General features: G+C 45.8%; 1 protein-coding gene across 1 annotated transcript in view; it reads left to right on the top strand.

Moving 5' to 3' along the window:
* Positions 1 to 7,616, top strand: part of LOC122816211 (leukocyte receptor cluster member 8-like) — a 531,086-nt gene extending 523,470 nt beyond the window's left edge. The window contains exon 5 of the mRNA XM_044088961.1: positions 7,332 to 7,616. Within this exon, the coding sequence (XP_043944896.1) occupies positions 7,332 to 7,616 (285 nt within the window). The remainder of the gene's footprint in view (positions 1 to 7,331) is intronic.
* Positions 7,617 to 15,987: the final 8,371 nt, after the last annotated feature.

Raw genomic sequence — 15,987 nt, 5'->3', positions numbered from 1 at the left:
TGTTCAATCTCGCCGTTTGTTCTTACACACGGGTTCGGAGCCGATCCTCGGCTCCGAGTCGGCCGCATAGCAAAGCTCTGCATCTAAGAGAAGCTCGAGACCAGGCTATATCCCACAATCCTCCCTGCCATTACTCCGATCTAGTTTGCCGCTGCAACAGGTCACATCGCTACAGAGAGCTCGGACCAGAGATTAGTTGTTTAAACAGATAAGATGGTCTTTTTTTCTTCTTTCAAAGTTATTATTCTTGTATAGTTTTTTTGTGGATATTTATATTTTATATACTATAGTGTGTTTGTGTGTATTTTATAGTTAGTTTTTTCTATAGGTTTCCCTTTGGGGCCTACCCTTTTCCTAACTATAAATTTCTTTAAAATTAAACTATTATGTCTGAAAAAGCAAAGAGTGGTTTTAAAAGGTGTCAGTGTGGACAGAAAATGTCCATCACTGACAACCACACTTCCTGCGTCTACTGTCTTGGCCTTCTCCACTTGCAAGAGGATTGCTCTATTTGCCATTCCTTCAGTGGGAGGGTCATGACAGATAGACGCAGGAAACTTATTGATAGGGGGCTTCTTAAGCCTGCCTTCCAAGAGGCCTTGGACAAGTCTGACCAGGCTTCTAAGTCTTCGAAGGGGTCGAAGATGTCTGAGCCCATGTCATCGGCTCCCAGTACATCTTCTAGAGTTCGTTCGCCGGTTCCACAGACTTCGGGGCCAAGCGTCGAACGTTTGTCTCTCACTGAGCCCCAGGTCTTGGAACCGGTGTCGGAACTACCGCCACCGTCTATTCTTCGGTCGGTGCCATATTCGGTCCCTTCGACCCATTCTTCCAGACCATTATCTGATACTGATGTGGATCGTGTCGTGCAGAAACTTATGGAGAACACAGCCCTTTCCAAATTGATTGCAGTTTCCTCCCAGTTGGTGTCGAAACTAGAAGGCCTTCCTTTATCTCCAACAGGTCCTCCTCAGAGACCCATCCAGTCTTCGGAGCCGGAAGAGGATGAGCCGATGATAGTGGAGCCCTCGGTGCCGAAACCGTCCATTGCACGGTCGACACCATTTACCTCGACTCCATCGGAACTGATAGGTGAGTCGCGGAGTCGACGATCTCTCCTTGGTTCCGGGACCGAGTCGCACGACCTTTCGGTTCCGACTCTCCCTCTCGGGGCCTCGGCGCAGATCGGCTCGGCTCCGTCCTCGGGGTCGAGACCCATGGGCCCTGTGTCTCGGATTCTTCCATGTTCTTTGGAACCGGGAGAGTCCTCGACCCGAGGTTCAGGGGTTTTTGACCTTATGAGGAAGGTTTTGTCTACACAGACAACCACTACATCGGACGCGTCTTCTCCCTCCCTTAAGGAGCTGCTCTCTGTTTCTGTTCCCACGACACATCCAAAGCATGGAGCACCATTGTCTCAGCCATCCCTGGAGGGATGCCCCCTGTTCCTCTGAGGCCTCAGGAATCCCCCTCCGATGAGGTCCCGAGGAAAAGATTGTGCAAGAGGAGGCACTTAGACTCCCCACAGGAATCTCTAACTTCTGACACTGACTTGGATGAGTCAGAGGGGTCCCCAAAATCCCCCTCTGAGGATGTCTCATTTGCGGACATCTTGGAGATATTAAAACAGAGGGGTGACTGGCGGTCCCTAGCCCCCACTGAGGACGAGTCGGTGTTGCTGAAGGCATTTGGTGCTCAACCTTCTACCTCCTGGGTTACTCCGCCCTTCGATGAGTTAATGGATTTAATTGCTCGAAGGGCGTGGGAGACACCGGACACAGTGGAACCGGTCCCTCGAAAACAGAGTAAATTTATTACTGCCCCCCAGGACAAGACCTATCTCACAAAAGGAGTCCCCGTTGACGCTATGGTGGTGGCCGCAGCCACTAAAAAGGAGATGTCGGAGTCTTGACTATGGACAGATATGGGAAGCGCGTTTTTTGTTCAGCGACTTTTTCCATGCGTTCGCTAAACTATTTGACACATTTTACACGACTACAGAGGGATCTCATCAAGGAGCTGAGAGATACCCTCCAGGGTAACACAGATGCTGCTGTTTCAGATAAGGTGACAGCACAACTTAACACCCTTACCTCCGTAGTGAACTCGTCCATGAGGCTCATCTCGTATGCGGCTGAAGGGTCGAGTAGGGCCGCAGCTTTAGCGATTGCTCTACGAAGACAATCCTGGATGCGGCTGTGCTCTTTTGCGGAAGCCTTCAAGTCTTCTTTCGCCAACCCCCCCTTTGATGGTGCCACTCTTTTTGGGCCCAAAGTGAAAGAGACATTAACTCGGTGTGAGCAGGAAGGAAAGACTCTGTCTGCTGTCGGAGTCCGTTTTTCCGTTCCATCCAGACCGTACCCCAAAGGGCAACGAGGTGGAAAAATGTGGTTCCGTAGAACTCTGGGATCTTTCCAGGCCACACAGAGTGAACCCCCCCCCAGAGGCAGAGGGGGGGGGCAGACATGGAAGACGCCGCCCCGGCGGCAGAGGGGGTCCGCAGAACCAAGGCGACAGGGATACTATCCTTGGTAAGCCTTTCCAGCACTCCTGAATGGAGGCCCGACTGTCCTGCTCTGGAGGCAGTCGGGGGTCGCTTGGCTTTATACCCACAGGCCTGGCAAACTCTCACCTCAGACTCCTGGGTAAAAAGCATTGTAACCAGAATACAAAATACCCCTTATGTCAACTCCACCCCAACAAAGAAGGTCTCCAGATGTGCCACCCCGTCCGCGAGGCCAAGCAGCAATAGAAATTTCAAAGCTGCTCAAAAAGAGTCATTCAGCCAGTCCCGGCGGACCAAAAAGGATTCGGAACTTACTCAAGGTTCTTTTTAGTTCCAAAAAAGACAGGGGACTGGAGACCCATTTTGGATCTCAGCAATCTCAATACCTTCGTGAAGAAGGAAAAGTTCCGGATGGTCACGCTTCAATCGATCCTTTCATTTTTACAGAAGGACGACTGGATGTGCTCGATAGATCTCAAGGACGTGTACTTACCACATCAAGATGGCCAGAACGTCCAGAGATCACCTGCGCTTCCGGCTAGGAGTCAGTCATTTTCAATTTCGAGCCCTGCCCTTTGGGCTCACCTCAGCCCCCAGGGTATCCACCAAATGCATGGCAGTGGTAGCGTCTCACTTGAGATGTCTAGGATTCCGGGTGTTTCCCTATCTGGACGACTGGCTCCTCACCGCCACCACCGAGCGTCTCCTCATACAAGCAAGAAACTATACAGTCAACCTTTGTTCCCACCTAAGGATTTCCATAAACTTCAAAAAATCTGTCTTACTGCCCTCACAGCATATTTCATTTATCGGAGCGGACCTAGATACGCGTTTAACATTGGTAAAGCTCCCTCAAGTAAGGGCTTCATCCCTCAAGGAACAGGTTCTTCTGCTGCAATGCAGGAAAGCCCCGGCCAAATTGGTGTTGAAAGTTTTGGGACTCATGGCAGCGTCCCTGATTGCGATTCCCATAGGAAGGTTGCACATGAGGCTCCTCCAATGGCTGCTGTTCACGCAGTGGTCGTTCCAACAGTTACCCCTAAAGTACGAGATCCTGATAACAGATTCTTGCAAGCGAGACCTCTCATGGCGGGTTTCCAGCCAGGATCTCACTATGGGTCGTCCATTTGTTCTACCAAATCCGACAGCCACTATAACCACGGACACTTCCCTGATAGGGTGGGGGGGACTTTTTCAGGGAAGAACAGTCCAAGGGGAATGGTCCAACATAGAGTACAACCTGCACATAAATGTTCTGGAAATGAGGGCGGTGTTCTTGGCGTTGCAACACTTTCAAACCCTCCTACCTCTAGGGACAGTAACAGTTCAGACAGACAACATGTCTGTAGTCTGGTACATAAACAAACAAGGGGGAACCAGATCTTACCCATTATGCAGAGAGGCCATGAGAATTTGGCAATGGGCAGAGTCCATGGGTCGCTTTCTGATAGCAACGCACATCCCGGGGTCATCCAACGTCATTGTGGACAGGTTGAGCAGAGCCATCCTGTTACCTCACGAGTGGTCCCTCAAACTACAAGTGGCGGAAAGAATTTTCCGCAAATGGGGCCAGCCTTGCTGCGATCTATTCGCCTCCCCGATGAATACCAAATGCAGAAGCTATTTTGCCCTTCTACCCCCTCCAGGGGATGTCCCCAGGGACGCACTGATACACGATTGGCCCTCGGGTCTCCTATATGCATTCCCACCTTATCCCCTTGATTCCCAGATTTCTACAGAAAGCCATGAATCTGGAAAGGACAATTATACTCATAGCCCCATTCTGGCTTCGACAGATATGGTTCCCCTTTCTTCGAGCCCATCAAACAGAGGAACCTTGGATCCTGGACCCAGTACCAGATCTACTGACACATTCGTCGGGAGTTCCTCACCCGTCTCTTCTATCCCTCAAACTAGCAGCTTGGCTGCTCCACTTCCCCGCCTAGCCAGGTCTGATCTTCTTTCTCCTGCAGTGCAGCGCATTTTGGTTGCCTCTCATAAGGCTTCCACCACAAAACTTTACAACAGTAAATGGAAACGCTTTGTGTACTGGGCATCTAGTCAACACTTGGACCCCTTGGTTGCTCCTTTACATAAAATTCTAGAATTTCTTTCCATCCTTTTCCATGAAGGGGCCTCTACTTCCACATTAAGAGTGCAGTTGGCTGCCATATCCAACTTCCATGTTGGTGGGGACGGTTCTTCTATTATGTCCCACAGGCTTTGTAAAGCTTTTATGAAAGGTTCCTTCCATCTTCGACCTCCTGTCAGAGACCCTTTATTCCCATGGAATTTAAATTTGTTGTTGTCACAACTAATGTTACCACCTTTCGAACCAGCCTCTTCTTGCCCCCTGAAGTTTCTGTCGTGGAAGACTCTTTTTCTTGTAGCGGTTACTTCAGCTCGGAGAGTGTCAGAGCTGCAAGCACTGTCTATTAAACCGCCTTACTTAATTTTTCACCCAGATAGAGTTTCTTTACGAACAAATCCGTCCTTCCTTCCTAAGGTATGTTCTGTCATAAATATTAATCAGTCCATTGAACTCCCTACTTTCTTCAAGAACCATACCAGCAAGTTGGAATATATGTTGCATAAGTTAGATGTCCACAGACAACTCAGATTTTATTTAGACATGACTAAAGACTACAGAAAAACAGATCAACTTTTTGTTGCATTTGCAGACAATGTAAAGGGCATGGCAGTTACAAAATGTACGCTTTCTAAATGGCTTACTGATTGTATACCCTTTGTGTATTCTAAGTCAAATCAGGCCTTACCCACCAAACCAAAAGGCCGTTCTACTAGGTCCGTCTCCACGTCTTTGGCTCATGCAGCTCGCCTGCCTTTGGACACTATTTGTGCAGCAGCCACGTGGTCTAAACCACATACTTTCATCGCTCATTATAGGGTTGACAAAGCCTCCAAAGACAGGACATCCTTTGGTTCCACTGTGCTCAGGAACGTTCTTCCATGAGTCACTCAGGGTGACGGAGCTAGGGACGCTACCCGTGTGTAAGAACAAACGGCGAGATTGAACACACTCACATAAAGAAGTTATGTTCTTACCATAACGTTCTATGTGGAGTGTTCATCTCGCCTTTGTTCTTACATTCCCCCCCCTTCCCTCCCTCACATGTTTGGAAGAACGAGTAGGACTAGAGTCTGGTCCACATGTCTTTACCTCTTCCGGGTATGTTTCGTTACCCCTAGTTGGTTTGTCAGTGAGATGGTGTCTCTAAATTTTTTCTTTTGTGGCAGTATGTAGCCTTAGCACCTCAGGGTTATTGTTGTTCTGGTTTGCTTGCAAACTAGATCTGAGTAATGGCAGGGAGGATTGTGGGATATAGCCTGGTCTCGAGCTTCTCTTAGATGCAGAGCTTTGCTATGCGGCCGACTCGGAGCCGAGGATCAGCTCCGAACCCGTGTGTAAGAACAAAGGCAAGATGAACACTCCACATGGAACGTTATGGTAAGAACATAACTTCTTTTTTCTGCGTTTAGCAAGGTAGTCTGTGGCTCACTACAACTTGGAATGGAGAAAAGTGATACTGCTTAACACTGCCAGTGACAGCAGTGATTGAAGTTGTCTGTTGTGTAAGGTACTGCTAGGAGCGACATACTGAATCACTTGGCTCTGCAAGGGAGTTAAGCCCATGAGTAAATACTTAGGAGACCATCAATGATTCTCTTTTGTGTAAGTTGACTATTTCACAGCTCTGGATCATTTTTAATACCAAAAAAATTGATTAATGTTGTATGTTAAATGTTTACACCATGTTTTTAATTTAGACAACTGTAGTACCAGAGGTATGTGCTACTTTGATTTTAAAGACTCGTCTAAATACAAAATTGGCTGTTAGTGGAGGAGGTTATTTTGAGTACCTTTGTGACCTATTTTTTTATACTGTTAACTGTTTTACCTAATTGTAAGCATGTTGAATGTACAGTTAACACTGCGTGTACCTGCAGTGCCCTATCCTTTCTGTGTAGATCAGTGGCCTCAGGCATATTGTCAGGAAAGACTTGCAACCCTTTCTGTTTTACTCTGTCTATTACAGTTTCCACCATGGAGATCTAAGTGTAGCCTTTAGTGCCATGCAAGATCAATTCCTATTTGGTGTCCTATTCCTTCATAGAACTAATGGCACATCAAATACTCTGTTAAAGGAACTAAACCTTCGTCAGCAAATGAATGAGGCACTTTGGTGTGCTACATTCCCATCCCAACAAATCTCTCACTTCTGAAACAAACTTCAGTGCATTTCAAGTAGAGTAACACCCTTGCCATCTTCAAGGTAAACCTAGATAAATGGATGCCTCAAGTTCTCTCCCTGTTTTATCTTACCTTGCTGCCCATGAGGGTAATGGGAAATTTTGAAAAATATTTCTTGGCTAGGCTTGAAATGGTCTGCAGACCTATTGCCTGGTACTTACCTATGAACCTATCTGTTTTGTATCTTCCTAGCTTGCTGTCAAGGATGGGACTCTGGTGGAACTAAAGGGAGTGCATTCCTCAGTGATTTTTTTGATTTTTTTTTTTCTGGGAGACTGAATGATGTCATCACTCGTGTCAACACTCTACTGTGTAAGTCCATATCCTATTAGGGGGCATTCTTTGCAATGATGACCATGGTAGCACTGGCACCTGCCCTTCCCCGTGAGCAGCACTGGCACTTGCCCTTCCACATGAGGTTTGTGACGCATAAGAAATGGGTGTATTCCAGCTTGTGGTGTTTTAGTAGTTTGAAGATTTTATGCAACTTTACTGAAAGGCAGTGGATTAATATCATTATGGGAGTGTTAATCTGGCATGTGTCATTTTCAGCCTCCCATACCGGGAATGGATGATGGCATATCTTATTCCACTGTACAGTCGCAGCCAACCACACCAACAACTCCACAGTCACCCCAGCAGAACCACACAGTGGCACTCTCCAACCAACAAGGCACAGGTGGAGGATCACAGCATCCTCTTCAAAGTTCATCCAGTAGTTCATCCATGCATCAGCCTCCTTCCTATAATCAAACCTCACACACTTATGCAGACTCACCTAAACAAAAGAAAGGACAGCTCTGGAATCGAATGAAACGTAAGTTCGTTTTCTCTTAATGATAATTTACTGTTCACATTCTGGTCCATTTTTAGTCGTTTTCATTGTGCTTGGATACTGTAAGAGGATTAGTTGTGATTGCCAAGAATGCTGGTTGCATGATTCTGTAATGTTCTTTATGGGTCACTGTCACAGTCAAAAGGGGATCTCTGCATTTGGCCAAGTCCACCATCTGAACGGATCTGAGTTCCAAAGTTGAGAATCATTCCCCATGACGAGGCTTTTTTTTCTTACCTTTGATGTGTTCATGTACCTGTTGTACCAGTGGCTTTCACCCACACCATATTTAGTGGGCATTTTATTTCACTTGCTGCACAGGTGCTCATTTCTGCAGTGTGTGCTTTAGACCAGCATTTGTCAAAATAAAAGCATCAAGAGGATAAGTGCCTGGTTAGCAGCCCTTCTGTGTATCATTTCAATTTATGATTGTATGTATATTTAAAAGATACAGAGGTGTGGGTTATGTCTCCTTCTGGGAAGGTTTTCAGGTGTGCCTGCTGTAAGTGACAGATTTCAAAGACTTTCACATTGTTTCGCATTCTGCCTCAACCGCTGAACACATCATGGCTTACTGTAATATCTGCTGGGGGGGGGGGGGGTTCTTCTGAAGATCATTAAAAAAAAACAGGAAGGACGAATCTCTCCAAGCGTACTTGGTCAGAGACTCTGGACTTCACTAAGATCGTTTGCAGTGTGCCTCTAGATCCACAGCAACAGAGTGGAGTGATGTTCACCCTAAAAATGAAAGGGAGAAAAACGTTCACAAGGAGAAATAAGGCAGACATTTGAATTTCAAGTCCATTGGAATTGGTCAGGTGGGAGAACTCCATCTCTGTAGAGGCACTCATGCTTGCTACTGCTGATGCCTCTAACATCATCCCTTGGGAAACCTTTATGCCAGTAGTTGCTGGCATGTCCTATTTGGCTGAAGATCAGACCTTGTATTCCTTTTCACATTGTGACTTCCAGTAATCTGCCTCAGAATGCCATATGGTTACTAAATGGGGGGGGGGGGGGGGTTGAATCTTCACTGTTAAGGTATAGACCTCTTCCTTAGAGTTAGTTGGAATGCAGCCCCCCCCCCCCACACACACACACACACACACACACACACACACTTTGGATTCCCCAAATCCCTTTGTGACTGTTCTCAAGTTGCCTCTTTTATCCAGTCAGCTATTTCTGGGTGAGTGTCTCCCCTATAATCCCAGCAAGACTCTTTCCCGGTATTGGGAGGAGTTAGCTTAGGATTTTGTCGAATTATTTTTGTAGCTTGCAGACAGATTCACAGGAGTGTTCTGTAAGAAAAATTAGATCAATAGATTGGCTTGAGAAAAGGTGTACACCTAATCAACCCTGACCTTCAAGTCCCTGAAAGTTCAGTCGGGTATCAGGAGCATATTATCAAGCAACAAAATGGTCATGGAGAAGTGCAATGTAGAACTTTGAAGGCAAACATGACTGGCCAAACCCAGGCTATTTTGCAATTAGGAAGACATGCTTAAGATAGGTATGAGGCAGTTTTGTTGCAACAGCAAAAACTTCTGCAACAATGGTTATGCATCAGAAGACATTCTTGGCTCAACTTTTTTTAATATCCTTTAGGTAATGGGTGACTCTTCTGACCCTCATTTAACAATATAGACGATAAAAGGAAAATCATTTAGTTGGTGAAGCTTGTTTCATCATTCTGATCCTAAGTACAACAGAAATTATAATCAAAACAATGACTTTTACTGGTGACAGAGAAAAGGCAAGCTGACAAAGTGCAGGCTGCACAGTAAAGGAAATGTCAGCATGACTGTAAAGAGAGATCTGGGAGCCCTCAGGCATAGCTCCCAACAGGGAAGAAGGTGTGATAGTATCAACCTCCACACAGCCTGCCCCTCCAGCTCTTCTTCGTTGCCCCAAAGTAGGGGCCCATTTGGCCTTCTTTTACCAGACCTGGCCCAAGCATACCTTTGGATCAGTGGGTACTTCAAGCTGATTGCAGAGATGATGGATTTAATTTTGCACCCAACCCACCCCCCCCCCAGACAAAAAATGATTTACTGAAAGACCAAGAACATTTACACACCACACCTTTCTATGTCATTCCTTCACTGTACTACCATGTCTCCTATAAAATATCCCATCTCCCATATTTTGCTAAACTTTAGTGTAAAATATGTTTGCAAATATTTGATTTATAAATCATGTTTGTAAAATATATGTTTGATTTGTTTCTACATGCTTATCTTCCATGTAAAAGTATATGCATATGTTGTTTTCTTTCTGGTTTTATTCTGTAATGTAACTTTTACTCTCATTTGTCTGTTTAAATTATGTAAAAAAATATGATGTTAAGTTGTCAATCTCGCCTTCATTCTTGCTTGATGGGTTCGGAGCCGATCCCTCGGCTCCGACTCGGCACTTGCTAAGCTCGAGAGTCACTTTTACCAGCTCGAGGCAGCCCCATATCCCATGATGCAAGGCGGTAAGTACCCAGATCTCGTTTGCCGCTTCGCTTATGAGGTCCTCCTTTTACCAGCTCCTGGTAAGTGATTCACTTTACTAATATTCAAGCCCCTTTTTGTTAAAAAAACTCTTTATTATTAGTTATAAGTTAATTTTTTAGTTTTCCTGACAGAAAATCCCTGTCTCCTTTAATATTTTTTAGTCAAACTTTACCCATCCCATCCCCTCCCTGTTAGGGTGTGTGTGTGTATGTCCTTCATGGATGCATCTGCAGTCATAACAACTGGGTTGTCCTGTCGTCAGGCAGCCCTTCAGTCGGCCGGATTCCAAAGTCCGGGTCCGGCTTCGGCTGATGTCGCACTCCACCCGACGTCATCTCTGTTGGTCTTCGGGTATAAAAGCATCAGCCGACGCCGTTTTCCTCAGTCTTTCTTGCCGCGTGGCGCCCGAAGCAGAAGCTGTTCGCAAGTGCCGGTCGGTCGGATCCAGAGATTATTTCTACCGAATACTACTTCGAAGACTTCTAAAGCTAAGTACCCCATTGGGGACTCTTTCTTGCCTCAGCCGATGTCAGAAAAAGTTAACAATTGTTTAACCTGTGGGAAACAAATACCTCATAAAGATTTCCACTCTTACTGTCTGCCTTGTTTAGGCCCAGCCCACGACGTAGCAGCCTGTTCGGCCTGTGCTTCCTTCAACCGACAACGCTTAGGCCGGTCGGAGTTTGCAGAACAGTTTTTCGGTTCTGATTTTGCGTACATTATGCCGCCGGATCCTCCGACTACCCAATCTACCAAAAACGCAAAGATAAAGACCGACACTGCGGTCCGGTTTCGCCGAAACCATGGTTAAGCAAACCGCGAGTGTCTCGGTTTCGGCCGAAACCGAGAAAACTGATCTAAGTACAGCTGAACCTATTCCTACAACTGAGGCCCCTGCTACGACTCTTGCATCGACCTCAGAAATTTTACCCACTACGGTGGTTGACTTATCAGACACCATCCCCTTGGATGTCTCTACTCCAGCACGTGGTGCTGCTAGGCCTCCAGCAGCCATGTCCATTAAGGCCTTCGCCAGGGCTAAAGCAGCCAAGACTACTAAAACAGTGCCTGTTAAACCCCCCATATCCAGGCCCTCTTCTAGTTCCCAAATGCTTACTTTGGCAGAAGATTTAATTTCTTTAATCAGAGGATCTCAATCTCACCCAGATAGGGCCTCTCAGCCCCCAGAGAAGAGACCTAGGGCAGAGCCCCCTGAGCCAGTGTCCTCTGATGAATCTGCTGATGAATCAGACATAACTGACCAGCCAGAGGCTCCTTTCTCCAATTTTGAAGATTCTGATGCTGAAGAATCCATTCCAGCTGCTTCCCCACCAGAAGAATTCTCCTTTGGGGAAACCTTGCATGCCATGCGAGAACAGTTCCAATGGCAGCAACAGGATTTTTCAGACTCTAGAAAAAGACTTAGGACCTTTCTGCACCTCCCACAGCACAGGCCCTTAGCTATACCTCCTGTTCTCTCTGTGGTGGATGATGCTTTCAATGATGTTTGCTCCGCTCCAGATTCTTTACCCCCAGCCCCTGCCAAACCAGACAGATTTTACAGGGTGCCAGATACTCATCACCACCTTTACAAGGCCCCACTTGCAGACCCAGAAACTATATCCCAGGGTCCCAAGGCAGTAGCCGACCATAGCTAAAAACCCTATTCCTTCTGAAAGGGAAGCAAGGTCATTAGACAGATGGGGTAAAAGGTCTACACTTCAGCTACTCTCTCAGCTAGAGCTTTAAACTGTCAGTTTCACATGATACAATACCAAGAGTTTATGCTTGATCAGTTAACTAAAAACTAACCACTGATGAATCTCTTGATAAGAAATATGTATTAGAGATGGTAAATAACATACAACAGGTTAGCAACCATTCCTTAAAATGTGGCTATGATGCACTGGAGGCTTCATTTAGATCAGCCATGACAGGCACAGTGATAAGAAGGCATGCATGGCTAAAGGAACAAGCTTTACCGGATCATGTTAAAGCTAAGCTGCTAGATGCTCCTATGGACAAGACAAGTTTGTTTGGTACACCTGCCCAGCAGGTTATGAAGAAAATGGAAGAAAAGGCAAAATCTGTTCAAACTGTTAAAGATTTCTTGCAGGTTCAACCCCCAAGGTTTAGCAGGAACTGGCCTGCCAAAAATTGGTCCTTTCCTGACACCACAAAATTTCAAAGAGGCAGGAATAGACGTTCCAGAGGCAGAAACCAATCAAGAGGAGGTGCCTACAGAGGATGACAGTGGCAAGGTAACAACAGAGGCACAGACACAGCCACTGCCACTACATCAGCACAACCACAGTGACTTAACCCTAAATCTGCCTACCAGGGAACAAATAGCAGCTCCTCTAGGCGGAAAGTTAACCTTATTTTCAAGGAACTGGCACTGCATAACAAAAGACAAGTGGATTTTACAAACCATAGATCAAGGTTACCGGTTTCACTTCCACACCTTACCAGTCAAAAGAGGAATGCCAAATCTACCTCCAAATCAAAAAACAGAGGCTCTACGCCAGATAATGGAGTTAGCAAACATGAGAGCTGTGGAAAAAGTGCCAACAGCAGAGCAAGGAAAGGGGTTCTATTCCAGACTATTCCTGGTTCCAAGAAAGGAAAAAAGTTGGAGACCAATTCTCGACCTGTCCACCTTAAATACATACATCATTGTCCCAAAATTCAAAATGCTGACCCTACAGCAGCTTCTTCCCATGCTGGGCAAGGAGTCTTGGCTGGTAACTCTAGATCTCAAGGAGGCATACCTGCACGTCCCCATTCGACCAATCTGCAGAAGATACCTCAGATTTCTTGCAGGATCAGAGCACTATCAATTCTCAGCATTGCCCTTTGGCTTATCTACTGCCCAGAGTATTCACAAAATGCCTGGCATCAGTAATCGCCCATTGCAGACTACAGGGAATCCAAATTTACCCATACCTGGACGACTGCCTGCTACAAGGGGACAACAAAAGCAAGCTGACAACAGATTTACAAAGGGTCATTTACTTGCTACAAGCACTGGGATACACAGTCAATTTGCAAAAGTCAAGGCTGATACCATCCCAAACAAGGACATTCTTGGGCTGAATTGGACACAGTAAAACAAATGGCATTCCTGACTACAGAAAACAAAAAGAACTTCCTCTTTACTTCTTGGCACTAACAAAACTGAACAAGTTAACAGCAAGAAAAGTACTGCAGGCCTTGGGCTTCATGGCATCATGCATAATCTTGGTTCCATTTGCCAGACTACATATGAGAAAACTACAGTGGTACCTAAAGAATTTATGGTCCCAACACAGACACAGTCTAGAAACAGAAATCCCACTAATTCCTTGCTTAAAACAGGAGTTCCTATGGTGGGCTCAGGCATGCCAGTCAAACCCAGGCCTACCCTTTCGCAGATGTCAAGCAAGACAGACCATCACAACAGACGCTTCAGACCTAGGATGGGGGGCCCACATGCTGGACAAATGCGTGCAAGGATTGTGGACAAAGGATCAACTTCACTTGCACATCAACCTAAAAGAAATGCTGGCAGTAAAACTGGCAATCCAAAAGTTCAAACCATTTCTCAAGGAGGGCCAGTTGATGATAAGAACAGACAACGCCACAGTCATGTGGTACATCAACAAACAGGGAGGCACTCATTCATACCCCCTATGCAGGATGACCTTGGAGCTGTGGACCCTGGCACTCAGCTACAACATCCAGTTACAGGCAATATTTGTACCGGGGAAAGACAATACTCTAGCAGACATATTAAGCAGAACCACTTCGGATGCCCACGAATGGAAGCTGCACCCGGACATCTTCAAGACCATCTCAAAGAAATGGGGAATGCCACAGATAGACCTATTCGCATCACCTCTCAATCACCAACTCAAGAAATTCTGCACAAGGACATTCCACCCACTAGCATGGAAAGTGGATTCGCTCTCCTTCAACTGGAAAGGCCTAACAGCATATGCATTCCCACCTCTTCCTTTGATACACAAGGTATTACTGAAAATCAAGGAAGAACGTCCAAGGATAATACTGATAGCTCCGAACTGGCCAAGACAACACTGGTACCCACTACTGAGGAGCATGTCTCGGAACAACATGTGGCCGATACCCTGATGCCTTTGATGTTAACTCAGAACAACTACAGCATCATACATCCAAACCTAAAACGTTGCAACTAACTGCATGGAACATCACATAGCAGCAGCTAATCCAGAACTTTCCCAAAGAGTAAAAGACATTATTCTTGAAGCACGCAGACCTTCAACAAGAAGGAACTATGCTGGAAAATGGAAAAGCTTTGTCATATGGAGTACAGAAAGAGGAAAAGATGTGTCAAACATAGATATGCCTAACATTCTGGAGTATCTGGCCGAACTTCTTCATTCAGGCCTGTCCTACTCCTCCATCAAGATACATGCATCAGCTATTTCAGCAGAATACAGCTTTGATCTACCTGTTTTTTCGCACCCTTTGCTCAGGCAGTTCCTCAGAGGAATCAAGAATGTAAAACCTCCAAGGAAACCACCATTACCAGCTTGGGATTTGAACTTTGTGCTAGAAAAATTGACACTATCACCCTTTGAACCAGCAGCAACAGCAGACCTACAACACCTTTCATGGAAAACTGCTTTCCTACTGGCAATTACTTCAGCAAGGAGGGTTTCAGAACTACAGGCCTTAATGGCAGTGCAACCCTTCCTAATCTTCCACCAAGATAGAGTGTCCATGAGGACTAATCCGACATTTATGCCCAAGGTGGTATCCAGAGTGTCTTTAAACCAAGCAATCCACCTACCTACTTTCTTTCCCAACCCACAAAACAGAGGGGAAAGAATACTGCATACCTTGGATGTACATAGACAGCTACGCTACTACCTGGACAGAACAAAAAATAGCAGAAAGACTGACCAACTCTTTGTAGCCTATGCAACAGGAAGGGAAGGAAAAGCTATTTCCAAACAGACAATCTCCAAATGGATAGGAAATTGCATACGATTCTGTTACTCCTTCCATGGAAAACCAATTCCACAGAACATAAGACCTCATTCTACAAGAGCAACAGCCACTACCACAGCCTTTTTACGAGGAGTGGCAACCAAAGACATTATTGAGGCGGCTACTTGGACCTCCGTGCATACATTTGCCAAGCATTATAATTTGCCTCTATATTCCAGATCCCGAGCAGGGTTTGCCACTGCTGTACTGCAAGGGATCCTAAACACACCATAATCTACTTTTATCCTCCTCCCCTAGTTGGCTATGGTATTCTACCCAGTTGTTATGACTGCAGATGCATCCATGAAGGACATAGTACAGTTTTGTACCTACCATAAATGTAGATGTCCGAACTGGATAGCATCTGCAGTCAGGATTACCCTCCCTCCTTCCCCTCTGTGGTACTCCTAGGGTGTTTACCCTCCTAATAGCTAGCTGTTGGGGGGGAGTCTTTTATGGTGTATTTGTTTGTATATATGTACATACATGCTTATTGTTGTGTTTACCTCTATTTATTTGGAAACATTGGCATCTATCCAAATTTTAGCCTGCAAGAGGGCTTCTGGCATCTGGGGCAAGAAACACTGAGGAAAATGGCGTCGGCTGATGCTTTTATACCCGAAGACCAACAGAGATGACGTCGGGTGGAGTGCGACATCAGCCGGACCCGGACTTTGGAATCCGGCCGACTGAAGGGCTGCCTGACGACAGGACAACCCAGTTGTTATGACTGCAGATGCTATCCAGTTCGGACATCTACATTTATGGTAGGTACAAAACTGTACTTTATTTTTAGGAATACCTTTTGGTATTTTCTTTAATTTAAGTTTTTTGACTGGTGTGTGTGTGTGTTTTAAGC

This window comes from Protopterus annectens, chromosome 1.part1 (assembly GCF_019279795.1).
Source record: "Protopterus annectens isolate FY-2018-M chromosome 1.part1, PAN1.0, whole genome shotgun sequence".
Taxonomy (NCBI): domain Eukaryota; kingdom Metazoa; phylum Chordata; order Ceratodontiformes; family Protopteridae; genus Protopterus; species Protopterus annectens.
Note: the sequence above shows the minus strand (reverse complement) of the source record. Positions and strands in the feature narration are given on the sequence as shown.